Source organism: Enhydra lutris, unplaced genomic scaffold (genome assembly GCF_002288905.1).
Source record: "Enhydra lutris kenyoni isolate GAN:26980312 unplaced genomic scaffold, ASM228890v2 scaffoldscaffold1, whole genome shotgun sequence".
Lineage (NCBI taxonomy): Eukaryota > Metazoa > Chordata > Mammalia > Carnivora > Mustelidae > Enhydra > Enhydra lutris.
This window is the reverse complement of record NW_019154085.1, coordinates 37,736,444-37,750,129: the sequence shown is the minus strand read 5'-3', so window position 1 is coordinate 37,750,129 and position 13,686 is coordinate 37,736,444. Positions and strand designations below refer to the sequence as shown.

At 41.6% G+C, this 13,686-nt stretch overlaps 1 protein-coding gene across 1 annotated transcript in view; it reads left to right on the top strand.

Moving 5' to 3' along the window:
* The window catches only part of LOC111141173 (phosphotyrosine interaction domain containing 1), a 225,127-nt gene extending 211,796 nt beyond the window's left edge, over positions 1-13,331 (top strand). The window contains exon 3 of the mRNA XM_022493547.1: positions 11,189-13,331. Within this exon, the coding sequence (XP_022349255.1) occupies positions 11,189-11,665 (477 nt within the window). The 3' untranslated portion in view covers positions 11,666-13,331. The remainder of the gene's footprint in view (positions 1-11,188) is intronic.
* The last annotated feature ends 355 nt before the right edge of the window (positions 13,332-13,686 follow it).

Below are 13,686 nucleotides of genomic sequence, written 5' to 3'. Positions count from 1 at the left end.
AGAAATAATCCAGAGAGTTCCCCAACACTCATTACCCACTTTTCTCCGAGGGAAACAGTTTGCAAAACTGTCATGTAATACCGCAGTCACCCTCCACCCATCTCATTCAGCTTTTCCAAAATTTTCTCATGATGTGCATATGTATTTAGTTCTTTGCACAAGTGTAGGCATGTCTCCAGTCCCACAGTGAAGATTCTAAACATGTTCCTTATAATAGTGAGTCCTCCCCTGTTGGTCTTCTTTAACCACACCCTTACCGCATTCCTGGCCCAGGCAACCACCGATCTGTTCCCCATCTCTAAAGTGATACACAGATGGAATCTACAGTATGTCGCTTTTCGGGATTGTTTATTTTCACCCAGCAGAATTCCTTGGAGATTCATCTGGGTCTTTGCAGGTGTCAAATGTTCACTCCATGGTAGAGCTGTGCCGCCATTTACTTAAGCACTTTCCTGTTGGAAGACATTTGGACCGATTCCATTTTTTTTGGCTATTGCCAGTAAAACTGGGAACATTCATGTAGAGATTTTTGTCTGAACATAAGTGTTCATTTTTCTGGAACACATAGTAATTCCATGTTTCATTCGCCTCGGTGTACCTCTTGTTGCAAACCTTCACTGGCCTTTGATTCAGAGCTCTAGACCCGCAACCCAGAGACTGGTGTGTTTATTTTATTACCTCCAACCAAATGTTGTCTCGGTATGATTCTTTCTACTGTTCAATGCCTCCTCTGGTCCATTTCTAATGAATTGTGCACTAAGCAAAATGAATTGATAAAGTGCTTCAAGGACTAAAATTGGTGACATTTTTCACCTGCCGCTGTGCTTGTCCCTCGAATCCATTTGTCAGGATAATTCTCAAGCCGTGTGCTTCATATTGATTTATCGTTTAGAGAATCTTCTCATTGGGAACATTTTGGGGCCTGCAGAGCTCTGCTGAATGTCTGTCCCTTTCCAGGATCCTCCCCTGAATAGAAAGCAGAAGGGGAGATGGCGACTTGTCATGAAATAAATTGCTCTCGTCCCACCAAGTGGAACAGTGGTAGGTTTGACCATCCTTGAGCCGGCTCAACAGAAGAGGCCCGATGAGGGGATGTATGTTTCAATGTGGTGTCACTTTTATTAAGTGACTTTGTCTTCAGGGGCACACTCCAGTGCCTCCCAGATAAATCGCGTCTGTCTTTGACAGTGACAATGGCGATATTTCCAACTTCACACATCTAAGAGACAATTGACAGGACAAATTGCGCATTGGAAATGCTTGATAAGCACAAGATGGGGCAGAGCATCTCAAATCACTCTATGTCTTTGGAACGAAGTTATAATAATATGAATCATTGAAACCAATCTATCACTTAAACTCCTAATTGTGAGACAGAAGCTGTATTTAACAGCTGAAGAAATGCTCGTCTCTTTATTAGAGTGCCAAAATAGGACTTAATTATTTTTTGATATTGGATCTTAGTAAATTTGCTTTTTCCCCCTGTGATGTACATTTACATAATAAAAGGAAAATATATCTCCCAGTAAAATTTCTATTAATATTTTTACAGATTCTGTCAACATAACATATGCAAGTATTTGGAAAGACTTGTTAAACAGTAAGAAAAGTATTCTTAATATTTATGACCTTAGGAAAGTTACCGAAATAAATAAATATCACTAAACAAAGGAATATGCATAAATGTGCACCAGAGGATATGCACTTTGGAAAACCTAATTTGTACTGCCAGCATTGTTTCTAAGAAGAAAATTAAGTCTGGGAGCCTTTCCGGGTCATTACCATCCCCTTTGGGGGTAACAAAAATGTGCTGTTTGAGACAGGCTTACCTTGGGCTACCAGGCTCATCCTCTGCCTCTGGGTTAGCCCACTTAGCCTGGCCAAACAGATATAAGGCAAAGACTTCAAAGCATAGCCTTAAGGGAAATGGCAACAATTCCTCCTCAACCCTGTCTAGCCAAAGGACAGCTGGGTCTACTCCTGAAGAGGTCTGCCAAAAAACAGGCCCCAGAGTGGTACCCAATATTCACTTCAGAGAAGAAAATCCTCGTTTTGATCCAGAATTGTCTGGTCTTCTCAGGGATGACCCACAGAAGTCTGAAGGGTGAGGAGTATAGGACCCTGGAGGGTAACCAGAAGGGATTCCCAGGTCTGTGGAGAGCTGAGCCCTGGCCTTTCATGTTGGTCTTTTGAGGCTCTCCCGCCTTTGCTGAGTGCTATGTAAAGCCCTACTCACCATGCGTGTGGCTCCCAGAGCAATTTCCGCATCACATGCTGTCTGGCTTGTTGGTACACCACCCACAAGGGCAGGGTTGGAGCCAACACAGCACATGCTTAGTATTTGCTCTTTGAAATTGTTCTTTGAAATAGGGATTGTTTGCTTTGTTAAACACCATTTCAAAATTCTTTAGGAATAGGGTATCTGAATATTAAGTCTGCATTCTTGTCTCCTTCTTTCAATTATTGATGCTAGCTAGCATCATCATTTAAATCCCTGAGTTATGCAAACACATCTCAGGTTAAGGACAGTTTAACTGATTGCAAGTTCCTTTTTGAATGTTAAACAAAGCCTGGCAGAGTGTCTGTCACCCTTCCACATTCCTGACCGGGTCTTAGTGTGGACACTTGAAGAAGTGGCCAGAGAGAAGATGGATGACATAAGAATGAAAAGAAAAAAATTAAAAAAGGATCCAGATCCTATTCAGGAAAATTGGGGTAGAGGGAAAAACCTGGTCCTTGGGGTAGAAACACTATGTCCCACATCTTGTTTTGTTTTCAGGGACCAGATGTGATGTAAGACAGGTTATCAGAATCACCAAAATCACCATCTCTGCAACAAAGGGGTGGTGTTAGGCAGGTATGAACAGCCTCACTGAGCACTGAAGACAGAGAATGTGGATGATACACCTTTGAATCATCAGGAATTTATTGCAATATAATTATCAATACTTTGGGTTTAAACACTGGGAACACTTATTTGGATCTCCAAAATGAAGAAAGGAGAAATCTAAGAAAAGTAGAAGAGATGCTGAGTAGCCTAAAACAATGCATCATTTTACTCTAATAATTCAATAAAGGCAAGCCGGTTTGATGTATCTGGAACATCCTGAGAGTGAAGACACAGATGTCAAGGGAGGCTAGGAACCCCTTCTGTCTAGGGCAAGTGTCAAGTCACCAATGGCAATCTAATTGCTAGGCCATTTTGTTTGGGAGACAAAGTCTGCGTTGGTCTTCTACCTTTGTATCTTCCTAGCTCCTACTCACCTTCCCTTCTCCCTGATGCTTCTCTCCTGCCTGACCTTCTACCACAGCCACGTTTCAGGAACCCAAACCATGGTGAATGTAAAAATAATGAGCCTTCATGGGACATAGCTTGATCCAAGGAACAGACTCTAAATGGGATTTTTTTTTTTTTGTCCCCATTGTGCTATGTAAAAGACCTTTTTGAACCTAAGAGAAGTTTTCCAGATTTATTGAAAATGCTCACAGTGGCATGTGTGTATCCTTCTCACTAAGGCCAGCCTTGCCCGTGTCATGCTGAGTCCGGTAACCTTTGCTGTATACTGTACACGTATAGACCCAACGTAAGACCCAAGAGGGCAGAGAGTGTATTGATTCTGTTCGCTAATATACCTGTTCCCTGTAGGTGCTCAATACATACTTATCAAATGAATGTGCCATTAAGAAAATTCATTTTAGGGGTGCCTGGGTGGCTCAGTGAGTTAAAGCCTCTGCTTTTGGCTCAGGTCATGATCCCAGGGTCCTGGGATCGAGCCCCGCATCGAGCTCTCTGCTCAGCAGGGAGCCTGCTTCCCTCTCTCTCTCTCTGCCTGCCTCTCTGCCTGCTTGTGATCTCTGTCTGTCAAATAAATAAAATCTTAAAAAAAAAAAAGGAAAGAAAGAAAGAAAATTCATTTTAAAAAAAATTTAATTTTTAAGCCCCAAGCTCAATACTTTTTTTTTTTTCTCAATGACTTCATAGGCTTCCTGTGAACAGCATTTATTCTTTAATACCTCCTTCATGGTTTACAACATGTAATACAGATTCAAGGTCATAATTAGCATTATGTCTATCTTTGCATTGGGGATTGTTAGGTACTTGGTATGTGGATCTATCTGTTCTCTTCAGAATGTGTAATGGTTGCTTGCTTCTCTGCGGCCAGCAAGGAAGGAGACAATTCAAGCTGGGATTATGAATCTCAATGTTCTCCACAAAGTACAGCAGGAATTAATGTCAGAAGAGAAGAGCCTGACTCTGCTTTTGGCTCAGGGTTGGCTCTTCTTTTTCTTATCTTCTGCCTTGTAACCCAAAGCCTATTAGGATTCCCAGTCAAGTATTCTCCTTCTAGAATTCATATCGTGTTATTTTATGTCAGCTGAGGACAGGAAGTCTCCTACAGACAATGAAAGAACACCAAGGATTTTTATATCCCAAGAAAGGCGTCTTGGAGAAGCTTTGATCTGGATGTGCCATCCTGTAGAAGCCTCACAGTAAACTGAACCAAAGCTGGGCTCATGTGGTTGTGCAGTTGGGTTTGTCCAGCTTGGAAGATCCAAGATCTCCGGGAAGCCAGGTGCTTGGATTCTTATGTGATCATCCATTCTGTCCCACCTCTTTATTTTGGGGCCCCTGTCATTAGCCTCTCCATCCCACTGTCTGGTCTAGGATGAGATAGGTCAGGGTCCTAAACAAGGGGTTTTCAGGCCAGAATGAAATATTGACTGGCCATCAAAAGGAAGGGACAGTGATGGCTCAGTTGGCCAGAAGGCTCCATGTCAGGCAAGCATAGTTTGTTTTGCCACAGATGAAGAAAGGATGGTGATTCATGAATGGAGAGCTGGATGAGCTGTTGGAAAAGTCCTGGGTGGGAAGGAGAGCTTCTGAGGACACCAGTCTCTCCTGACTGGCACTGGAATGCGACAGACGCTCTGGCAGGCCCCTCAGCTTCATGGCCTCTATGGATTTTCACACGCTGTGAATATTCTCCAATAATTTTTTCAGTCAGGATTGGGCAAAGCCCATTCACACATATTGCAACCGTCTGTGTCTGAGGCATCAGCGTATGCCATTGAATGACACATGGGGAAAAACTTTCATTTTTTTGCTTGGCTTGTTTATTTCTCTCTGAATGATTCATTCTTAATAAGTTTCTTGCCCAATGCCTGTTCCTGCAACCATAGAAAAGATGTTAGTGTTTACTGCTTATTTCCAACTGGTTGTTACTCCCCCAGAAGACTCTTCCTGTCCTCTTCTGAGTCCCTTTGTTCCTACACCCTGGGAGGCGACAACTTAAAAAAAAAGAAAAAGAAAAAGAAAGAAATCTGTCTACCATTTTGGGCATTTAGTGACCTGTTTAGTGACTCAAGGTTTCTCGTCAATTTTGTGGCTCTGGAAGATAGCAGCCCATAAGGATGAGGCTCAGAAGGGTCTTATTCATCTAGAAAACATTCACCTCTTTCATAGATGGGCAGGAATAGCAAGATTCTCCTTCATTGGACCTATGTCGGCAGCAGAACTTCCTGAAGCCTCCTTGCACATTGAGTCCTGTGTTTTTACTTCTAGGGAGGAGGTGCCCACAGAGGGGTGTGAAAGAAAGTCCCCCTGTCCCCAGGAAGATTGTGGCAAGAATTGATCTCTCTATGAAGAGAGTAAATCCCCACCACAGTGTTGACGTGGAAGGCTACAGAGATAACACACTGTATTGGGAGGGTTTCTGTTTATTGACACACGTGGGTCCTATGGCTTCATGTCCGTAGAAGAAATGGCTGAATGCACAGCATAATGAAACTCTGGAATTTTGAGACAGTTGATTTTTTTTTTAAGTTTTTACTCTAAGTTTTCCCTTGAGAAACAGAGCCATAGGTATATTTTTATTACACTATATATCAAAAATTAAAGAGAGAAATTAACATTTTTTTTTTTTAAATTAAAGCCTGAAGAATTGTTGCTGTTGTTGTCTCCAAAGAGTCATGGGTTAATGGCAGACTTTGGAGAACTTACAGGAGGGTTAGCAAATGCATAGGCAGGTAGTAGATAGTTGACTTATGAGGGGAAAGTGCACCAAGTGAGGATTCCAGAACACAAGCCATTATGGGTGATAACAGGGCTGATTTAAAGGGGTTACGTGGAGGGGAAACTGCTTGGAACATCATGTCATCATTTTACTTTCCATTTTTAGGGAAAATCCATTCAGATAATTCTTTTTCCATGTCTCTCTAAGGAATGCCAACCTAGCATTGTTTCTTTGTATTTATGTTATCTCTTGGGATTTCTGACATCGTCACCTCCACAAAGGCAACAAAACAGAGGTTCCATTGACTTCCTGAGGTTCACCCAGTGACATCAGATTAGACCCTTTAGCTCATATTTTATGTTGACTAGATCCTGTAGGAACCAGAGAGTCCCATTACTGGGACTGCCTAGAAGGGCTTGGACAGGGTTAGCTCATTTAATTACAGAGGAGACCCAGCTGAGAGTCTTACCAAGGCCCGAGGGAAGCAGATCCTAGTCCTATCAAGCAGCAGGACTGCTGCTTATCTAGACAATCAGCCATTTTCTGGCATGTCAGGGGCATATTTGCTAATTCTGTGCTTATACTAAGGGCTTTTCTGTCCAGTCTGTCCACTGCAGCCTCTGTAGTCTCCATGGAAAATCCCAATTGAGAGCAAACATAAATTGTGGAAGCCCCAGTGAACATTTGGTGTGCTTGGAGGCCCCTGTCAGTATCACAATGGAGAGGAGTCCTCCCCTTAACAACTTTTAGCTCTCCACCCTCTGCAGTCTGAGTAGTACTTTGCAAGATAAGCTAACGGAATATTTAGGATTAGTATTGGTAGAACATATTTATGCTTATCTTTTCACAGAATACTCTTAGGAAGATGCCAAAAGTCTTCAGTTCTTGAGATGAAACAGTTTGTTTTCTTTGATTTTGTTTTAAGTAGACTATATTTTCTTGAGTTTTAGAAAACCTATACTTTATATGGATATTAAATATATTAATATTTATATTGTATTTATATATATACATATATGTATGTGTATGTGTGTGTGTGTATATATATGCATGTATATATGTATATATATATATATATATATATATATATATATATATATATATAATTTTGTTATTTGTGCTCCATTTTACCTGGGAATTTTAAAAGGTTTCTGAGTCTTACTTTCTGCAATTATACAATAAGGAATAAAGTTATAAATCAAGGCTTAGGCCCCTCATGGCATGGGAGAGAGTGTCATTTACGAAAGCACCCCATGCAAGAATGCTGTCCACTCTTTGGGAGGACCTGCTGTATCTAGGGTGCTCGTAGAAGTCAAAAATCTCTCTGATAGTCAAAAGATGGGGAAAATGAACAAGTGTCTAGTAAGTGGACTCCAATGGAAACAGCTCTCCTCTAATAGCAAAGAGGCTCAGGAATTCAACACGTATCTTTAGAGGGTGACTTTTCTATGCCATTTTCCTCACAAATCATCAGAATGTTCCAGAAAGCCCAGCACCTTGCAACAGAGTGCATGTCCCGGTGCCAGTCCCTGACCTAGGGTTCTTACCTCTGAAAATGGGCTAACGGGAATCATTTTCCGTCCTGATCCATGAATCCATAGGTCTGTCAATGAAGCTGGTAGATACAAAGTGTGGTGCAAATATTAGGTACTACTTTATTCAGCATCCTCGTGGCTTGGTTTGGTGGTGATATATATAAATGACGATTTAGAACCTCATGCTCAATGTGCAGTGTGCCATCTAGGTAACCTTGGTGAAACTGGGCCACTGAATGAAGATTACTTTCATAAGTTTAATACCCAGAGGTTACATCTATGTCCTCTGTTCTATCTCAGAGCTTTAAAATCGTTTTTGTATATGTCCACATAGTAAAAGTGGCTTTTGTTATTATTTTAGTAAGCTCTTTGGGTTACTCATCTCTGCCCCATCCTTCTCTCAAGCACACTTCCAAAATAAAACTCCATTTCCTTAAAATCTTCAGTTTTCAAGTCATAAATATTTATGAAAGGAATACATTTTTCTGAGTTACACATATTTACTTCTATGAAATTGCCTTTGATTGGAGTGAATTTTCTACAACTTCTAATAAAGTTTTTAAGCTCATCCCTTAATTATAACATGTTAGAAGGCATTGGCTGGATAACTTTTTAATTTTAAAAAGTGTGTGTGTGTGTGTGTGTGTGTGTGTGTGTGTGTGTCTGTGAGCTTAGAGCAAATTGAAGGACATTTCCTCCCTCTGAAGGCTGTTTCTGTCAAATATAAATATGGTTATTTCTAGTTTCAGTGGATAGTAAGAAAGAATGCACTTTTACTTCAAGCACTGAAGTTAATTTCCCCATTTTCTTTTGAATTTCTTGAGGTAAAGATGTCCTAGAAAAGAATGAGCTATTGCTACATGGTACCTCTTGCAAGAACCTTGAAAACATTATGCTCAGTGAAAGAAGCCAGATACAAAGGGTTGCATATTATACAAAAATCCAGAATAGTAAATCCTTACAGACAGAAAGCAGATTGGAGGTTGACAGGGGCTGGTGGGAAGGGATGGTATAGAGTGATAGCTTCATGGGGATGACATCACCCTTGGAGGCAGTGAAAACATTTTTGGACTGGACAGAGCTGATAGTTTTACAACATTTTGACTACTAAATGCCACTGAATCACACACTTTAAGATGGTTAATTTTATGGGATGTGAATTTCACCTCTATAAAAATGTAATAAAGCTGTTAAAAAAGAGTACAAGGTATCATGAAGTACCATATACAGAAAGCACATTTACAGCAAATATATAAGTTAAGACCTCTTTATTGCACATTTACTCCAACACGGAGTGAACAGGAGCCATCCAGCCTATGGCTGTCCTTGTGGAGGTGAGGCACTTGCTTGTCTGTCTGTGTCATTCTCCCCTTCTGTCTCCCACCACGTGTTGTCAGTCCCACTTCTTTAATGTCCCATCAGGCTCCATCTGTCTTTTCCCGTCACTTCCATGAACTCCACTCCCAGTCTGGGTCTTCTTGCCTCCTGGCTGTGCTGTCTGAGCATTCCGCTACTGCCCAGACTTTCCCATCTATTCTTCCTGGCAAGTCTTCCAAGTTCACAACCTTGCTCAGATCTGGGCACTTCTGGGACTGTAGACCTTCTATGGCATTCCCTCCAGAGCAGGGATGTCCTTACTCCCCAGGCTGCGTGTAGGGCCTTCTGCCGCTTTCATCCAGTGGCAGCTTACCTCCTGTCTCTTCTCCAGGGCTGCCCTCTGTCCCCACCTCCTATCTGATCAGGCCTAAGTGGCCTGTTTGCCCAAGTTGTGTGGAAGAGAGCTTTCCCCAGAGAAAGCTTTCCCCTTTCCCTCCTGTTCCCTCCTCTCGCTATCTTCACGTGCTTCTCCTACCTGGCTTTTGAGACCCCATATCTTGAAATCTAGTGACTCTCTACCCTGAGGCCTTCCATCAGCAGGATGCCATTTCTCCCTCCTCTGAATCCTTAGGGTCCTTTGCCTGTATCCTTCACCTGCCCTTTTCACGGTCTGCCTTATATTATGGTAGAGGGTTAACGCATGGCCCAGAACCACCCACCTTGTGAACTGTGGAACTAGGATGTAAATCTTGACTGTGCTTGCTTCAAAGACTGTGCTGTGAGCAAATACCAATGACCTCCTTCCTATTGATTTTGGACTTCTCCATCTTTCCCCTCCCCCTTCTTCATCTCCCCTGGCTCTTTGCCGTTGTGTATAATAGGTTCCCGTAAGTATTCCTAGAATGTACAGCACTGTGCCTCTTTACAAATAAGTTATTTTTTAAAGGGAATGTCTGATTAACTCTTGTTTAAGAGGTAAACAAACCATGAAAAAAATGCAATAGTACTTAACTTCTGTGTTCTGCATCTTTGTGTGTGTGACCTTTTAGCCCCACAAAACACAGACATTGATTGCAATCGTTATTCCCAAATCTCCTTTCTCATCATTTCCGTGGACTTTTTTTCTGATCTCATCTTCCTCTAATTGACAGTATTTACATCTGTGTCACTGATTTTGAACCTAATTATATACTATCTTATGTTATTTCTTAAATGATTTCTTCAGTTTTACACATTTCCATAATACCGGTTTTCCAATGGTGGCAGTTCCATGAATTTTGATGAATGAAAAAAAAAAGAGAAAAAATGAAAATCCTTCTTAGTATGATAATAAACAAGTGTTTTAAAAGACACTATCTGAGGGATGCCTGGGTGGCTCAGTGGGTTAAATCTCTGCCTTCAGCTTAAGTCATGATGGGGAAAGGGTGCTGGGATTGAGCCCTGCTCAGGGCTCGTTCTCAGCAGAAAGTCTGCTTCCCCGTCTCTTTCTACCCCTCCCCCTTGCTCATGCACATATGCCTGTACTCTCTCAAATAAATAAATAAAATCTTAAAAAAAAAAGATACTATTTGAGTCACTTGGAATTCTTTGCCTTTGTTTTCATACTGCCCGTCTAGCTATCTGATAAGCCAGAATTCCAGTGTCGACCCATCTGTGGATCTTTCTTTTATTATCACTATAACCAGATGCTCATCAGTTTAAAACTTATTTAGGCTGAAAAACAACTGAGTATTGCTATATTTAAAAAATTACCTTGCTGGTAGTGGGCGGTGGGGTAGGGATAACAATCATGTTTTAAGCCATAATGTTTTTGTGTCCTTGGCATTTGCTAGAAGCAAAAGCTTAGGCAAAATCAAACACTGTGAGAGAATTTTAAAGAGATAAGGAGACAAGTTTAATAAAGATTTTTTTTTTCAGATGCGGCATCCTTTTGACTTCCTCCTGTCATTAAATTCTGCATGTGTTTGGTTGAAAGGAAACTTCAAATGGCTTTATGATTTTAAAGAAATGCCAAATTATGGAAAAAGATCATATTGTTACTCTAATTTGAATTTTAAAAAGGGGTAGGGAGATGAGAGGGAGAATGGGTCTCTAGAATCTAATTAGGTTTTTAAAAAATCCAACGCTACTTAAGGCATTTCAATACCACTTGTGAGGGAGAAAAGGTAGAAATTCTGATGACAACTTTGTTTGTTTGGGAGCTGGAACGATGTCTCTTTACCTGTCCAGAGTGACAGTGTGACTGAGAACATCTAAGTGAACAACTAGAATGAAGAGCCTAATATTGACCTTTCCCTTTTTCTTCCTCTCGTCTCTCTGCAGGTTACCTATCTGGGTAAAGTGCCCACCACAGGCATGCAGTTTCTGTCAGGCTGCACAGAAAAGCCCGTCATCGAGCTCTGGAAGAAGCACACGCTAGCCCGAGAAGATGTCTTTCCAGCCAATGCCCTTCTGGAAATCCGACCATTCCAAGTGTGGCTTCATCACCTCGACCACAAAGGTGAAGCCACAGTTCACATGGATACCTTCCAGGTGGCACGCATCGCCTACTGCACCGCCGACCACAACGTGAGCCCCAACATCTTTGCCTGGGTTTATAGGGAGATCAACGACGACCTGTCCTACCAGATGGACTGCCACGCTGTAGAGTGTGAGAGCAAGCTCGAGGCCAAGAAGCTGGCCCACGCCATGATGGAGGCCTTCAAGAAGACTTTCCACAGTATGAAGAGCGATGGTCGGATCCATAGGAACAGCTCATCGGAAGAAGTTTCCCAGGAATTGGAATCTGATGATGGCTGAGTGGACTTAGGATGCTTCAGCAAGGCAGCATTGGTCAAGGAATTCAAGATGATAGATGAATAAGCAATGATTCAAATTTGGGAAGAAAAGACTGCCAAACTATTGGCCGACCAAGCTTTTTAAATTCAGAAGAGCAATTCTAAATCTAAAGAAATGTATTATTAAAATAATTACATTACATTGAAATCTGCTGCTGCTGTGACTGTGAGGAGGGTGGGCGTGCGGATGGGGAGGAAAGTTCTAGACTCTCTTCTTTCCCCACCCCCCTCATTTCCCCATGCCTCCCTGTAGGAGACCCCATGCCAGTTATCATCACTCTCAGGCAAATACACTGCGGCTATTATTTGATGGACCATTCCAATTTGCCTTATGAAATCCAACAAGAATGTTAGATGCACCTGTAGGATCCCTAGTCATGGGGAGAGGGTGTGTGTGTGGGTGGGGGGTGCAGGTGCAGGTGGGAGGCCGCAGAGCTAAAGGAACACCTCAGGCATATCCTGAGAGCCCCCTCCCTGGCATGTCTCAGATTCTCTCCTCAGTAAGCAAATCAGCACAGCCTTTATTGAGCTTTACAACTAACAAGCTGATAGTTGGCAGTTAATTCACAGTTAAAGATAATGCTTTTATTTACGTAAATATATCAAGTAGTACCCTCTTATTGTATTCACTTCATCTATTTTCTTAGAATACTTGCGACTACTAATAGCTGCTTTCCTCATCCCTCCTCATCCACCCTCTTTCTCGTTCCAACCCAGCGAATGTCCCTAAGGGATGGATTCTCAGCATACACTGCAGGACACAAAAAGGGAAGAAAAGACCCAAGCAGATGAAATAAACAAAGTAGGAGTTTTAAACAACCACCACAACCACAGAAACCTTGGGAAAAGGGAATGAGTTATCAGCAAGTGAGCAAACTCCTCGCAGGCTGTCCTTTGATCAGTTCTGATTTATGGTTACTTATTTACTTGATGGTCCTGTCTGATGAATCCTTCATGGCAAGCTTCAGATCTGATTGGGCATCACAAAGGAAGGCTTGCCTCAATCACTCAACATTATACTCAAATAGGGAATGTGCTATTTACACTTGGTTTGTCTAGAGAAACTGTGTCCCAAAGGGAAATCTGACCCCATTATCTTACAATTGGTGATATCTTAGGGGCGGAGTTGCCGGTTTATCCACTGTTTCTAATGAGAAATATCGCTAAGAGAGTCTGAGATGTCTCAGTTTCACGGATCTTTAATATCATCAACAGAGTCAACACTGAATGAAACTGAAAGTGTTGGTTCAAATGCATACATTTAAGGCTAGGAGCAGATGGCTAGTTTTCCAGGTAATGCTGCTCCTTGATTGAAGTCTGTTTTTAATCCCGGTAATGTTAGAGGCACTGGGGCACCTTACAGAAGCCTTAAATGAGAGCTCATCAAATCCAGAGAGTAATGGTGTCACCGTTTTGGTCTGTGTATCTGTGTGTTCCTGTATGCATTTGTGTGTGTGTACGTGTGCCCCCGTGTGTGGGTCCAGTGTTAAGGCATGTAGAATGAGCATGGAGTCGTATTGAGAAGAACTCGCCTCTTGGATATTGCTTGCTGCTCTACAACACATGTAAACTATTCTTTAGCATAAATGCATTCATTCTTTAATAAAAAATATGTTTGCATTAATAAAGCTGAGGACTTTCATACTTTATATGTCTTTCCTTTTTTAAGTAATGGAAACCCGAAGGACGGAATAGATCAGGTTGAGTAAAGAGGGAATTCTTCCTAAAAAACATTCCTGCTGGGTCATAAATAACCCATTCCTTGATTGTATTTAAATAAATCTTGTTGTATTTTCCAATGCTCATTTTATATTTAATTCACTGAGATGGTATCGTGTCAACCATTGAAATCATTTTTTGGTGTGATGGACTTATTTCTGAGGAGAGTCTTCCGGAACGTTTTGCAAACTATCGCAATTCATAAACTCTGTGTTCTATCTTGGAAGAACCTGTGCCAAAATCCTAGAAGGTAAACACGGAGTG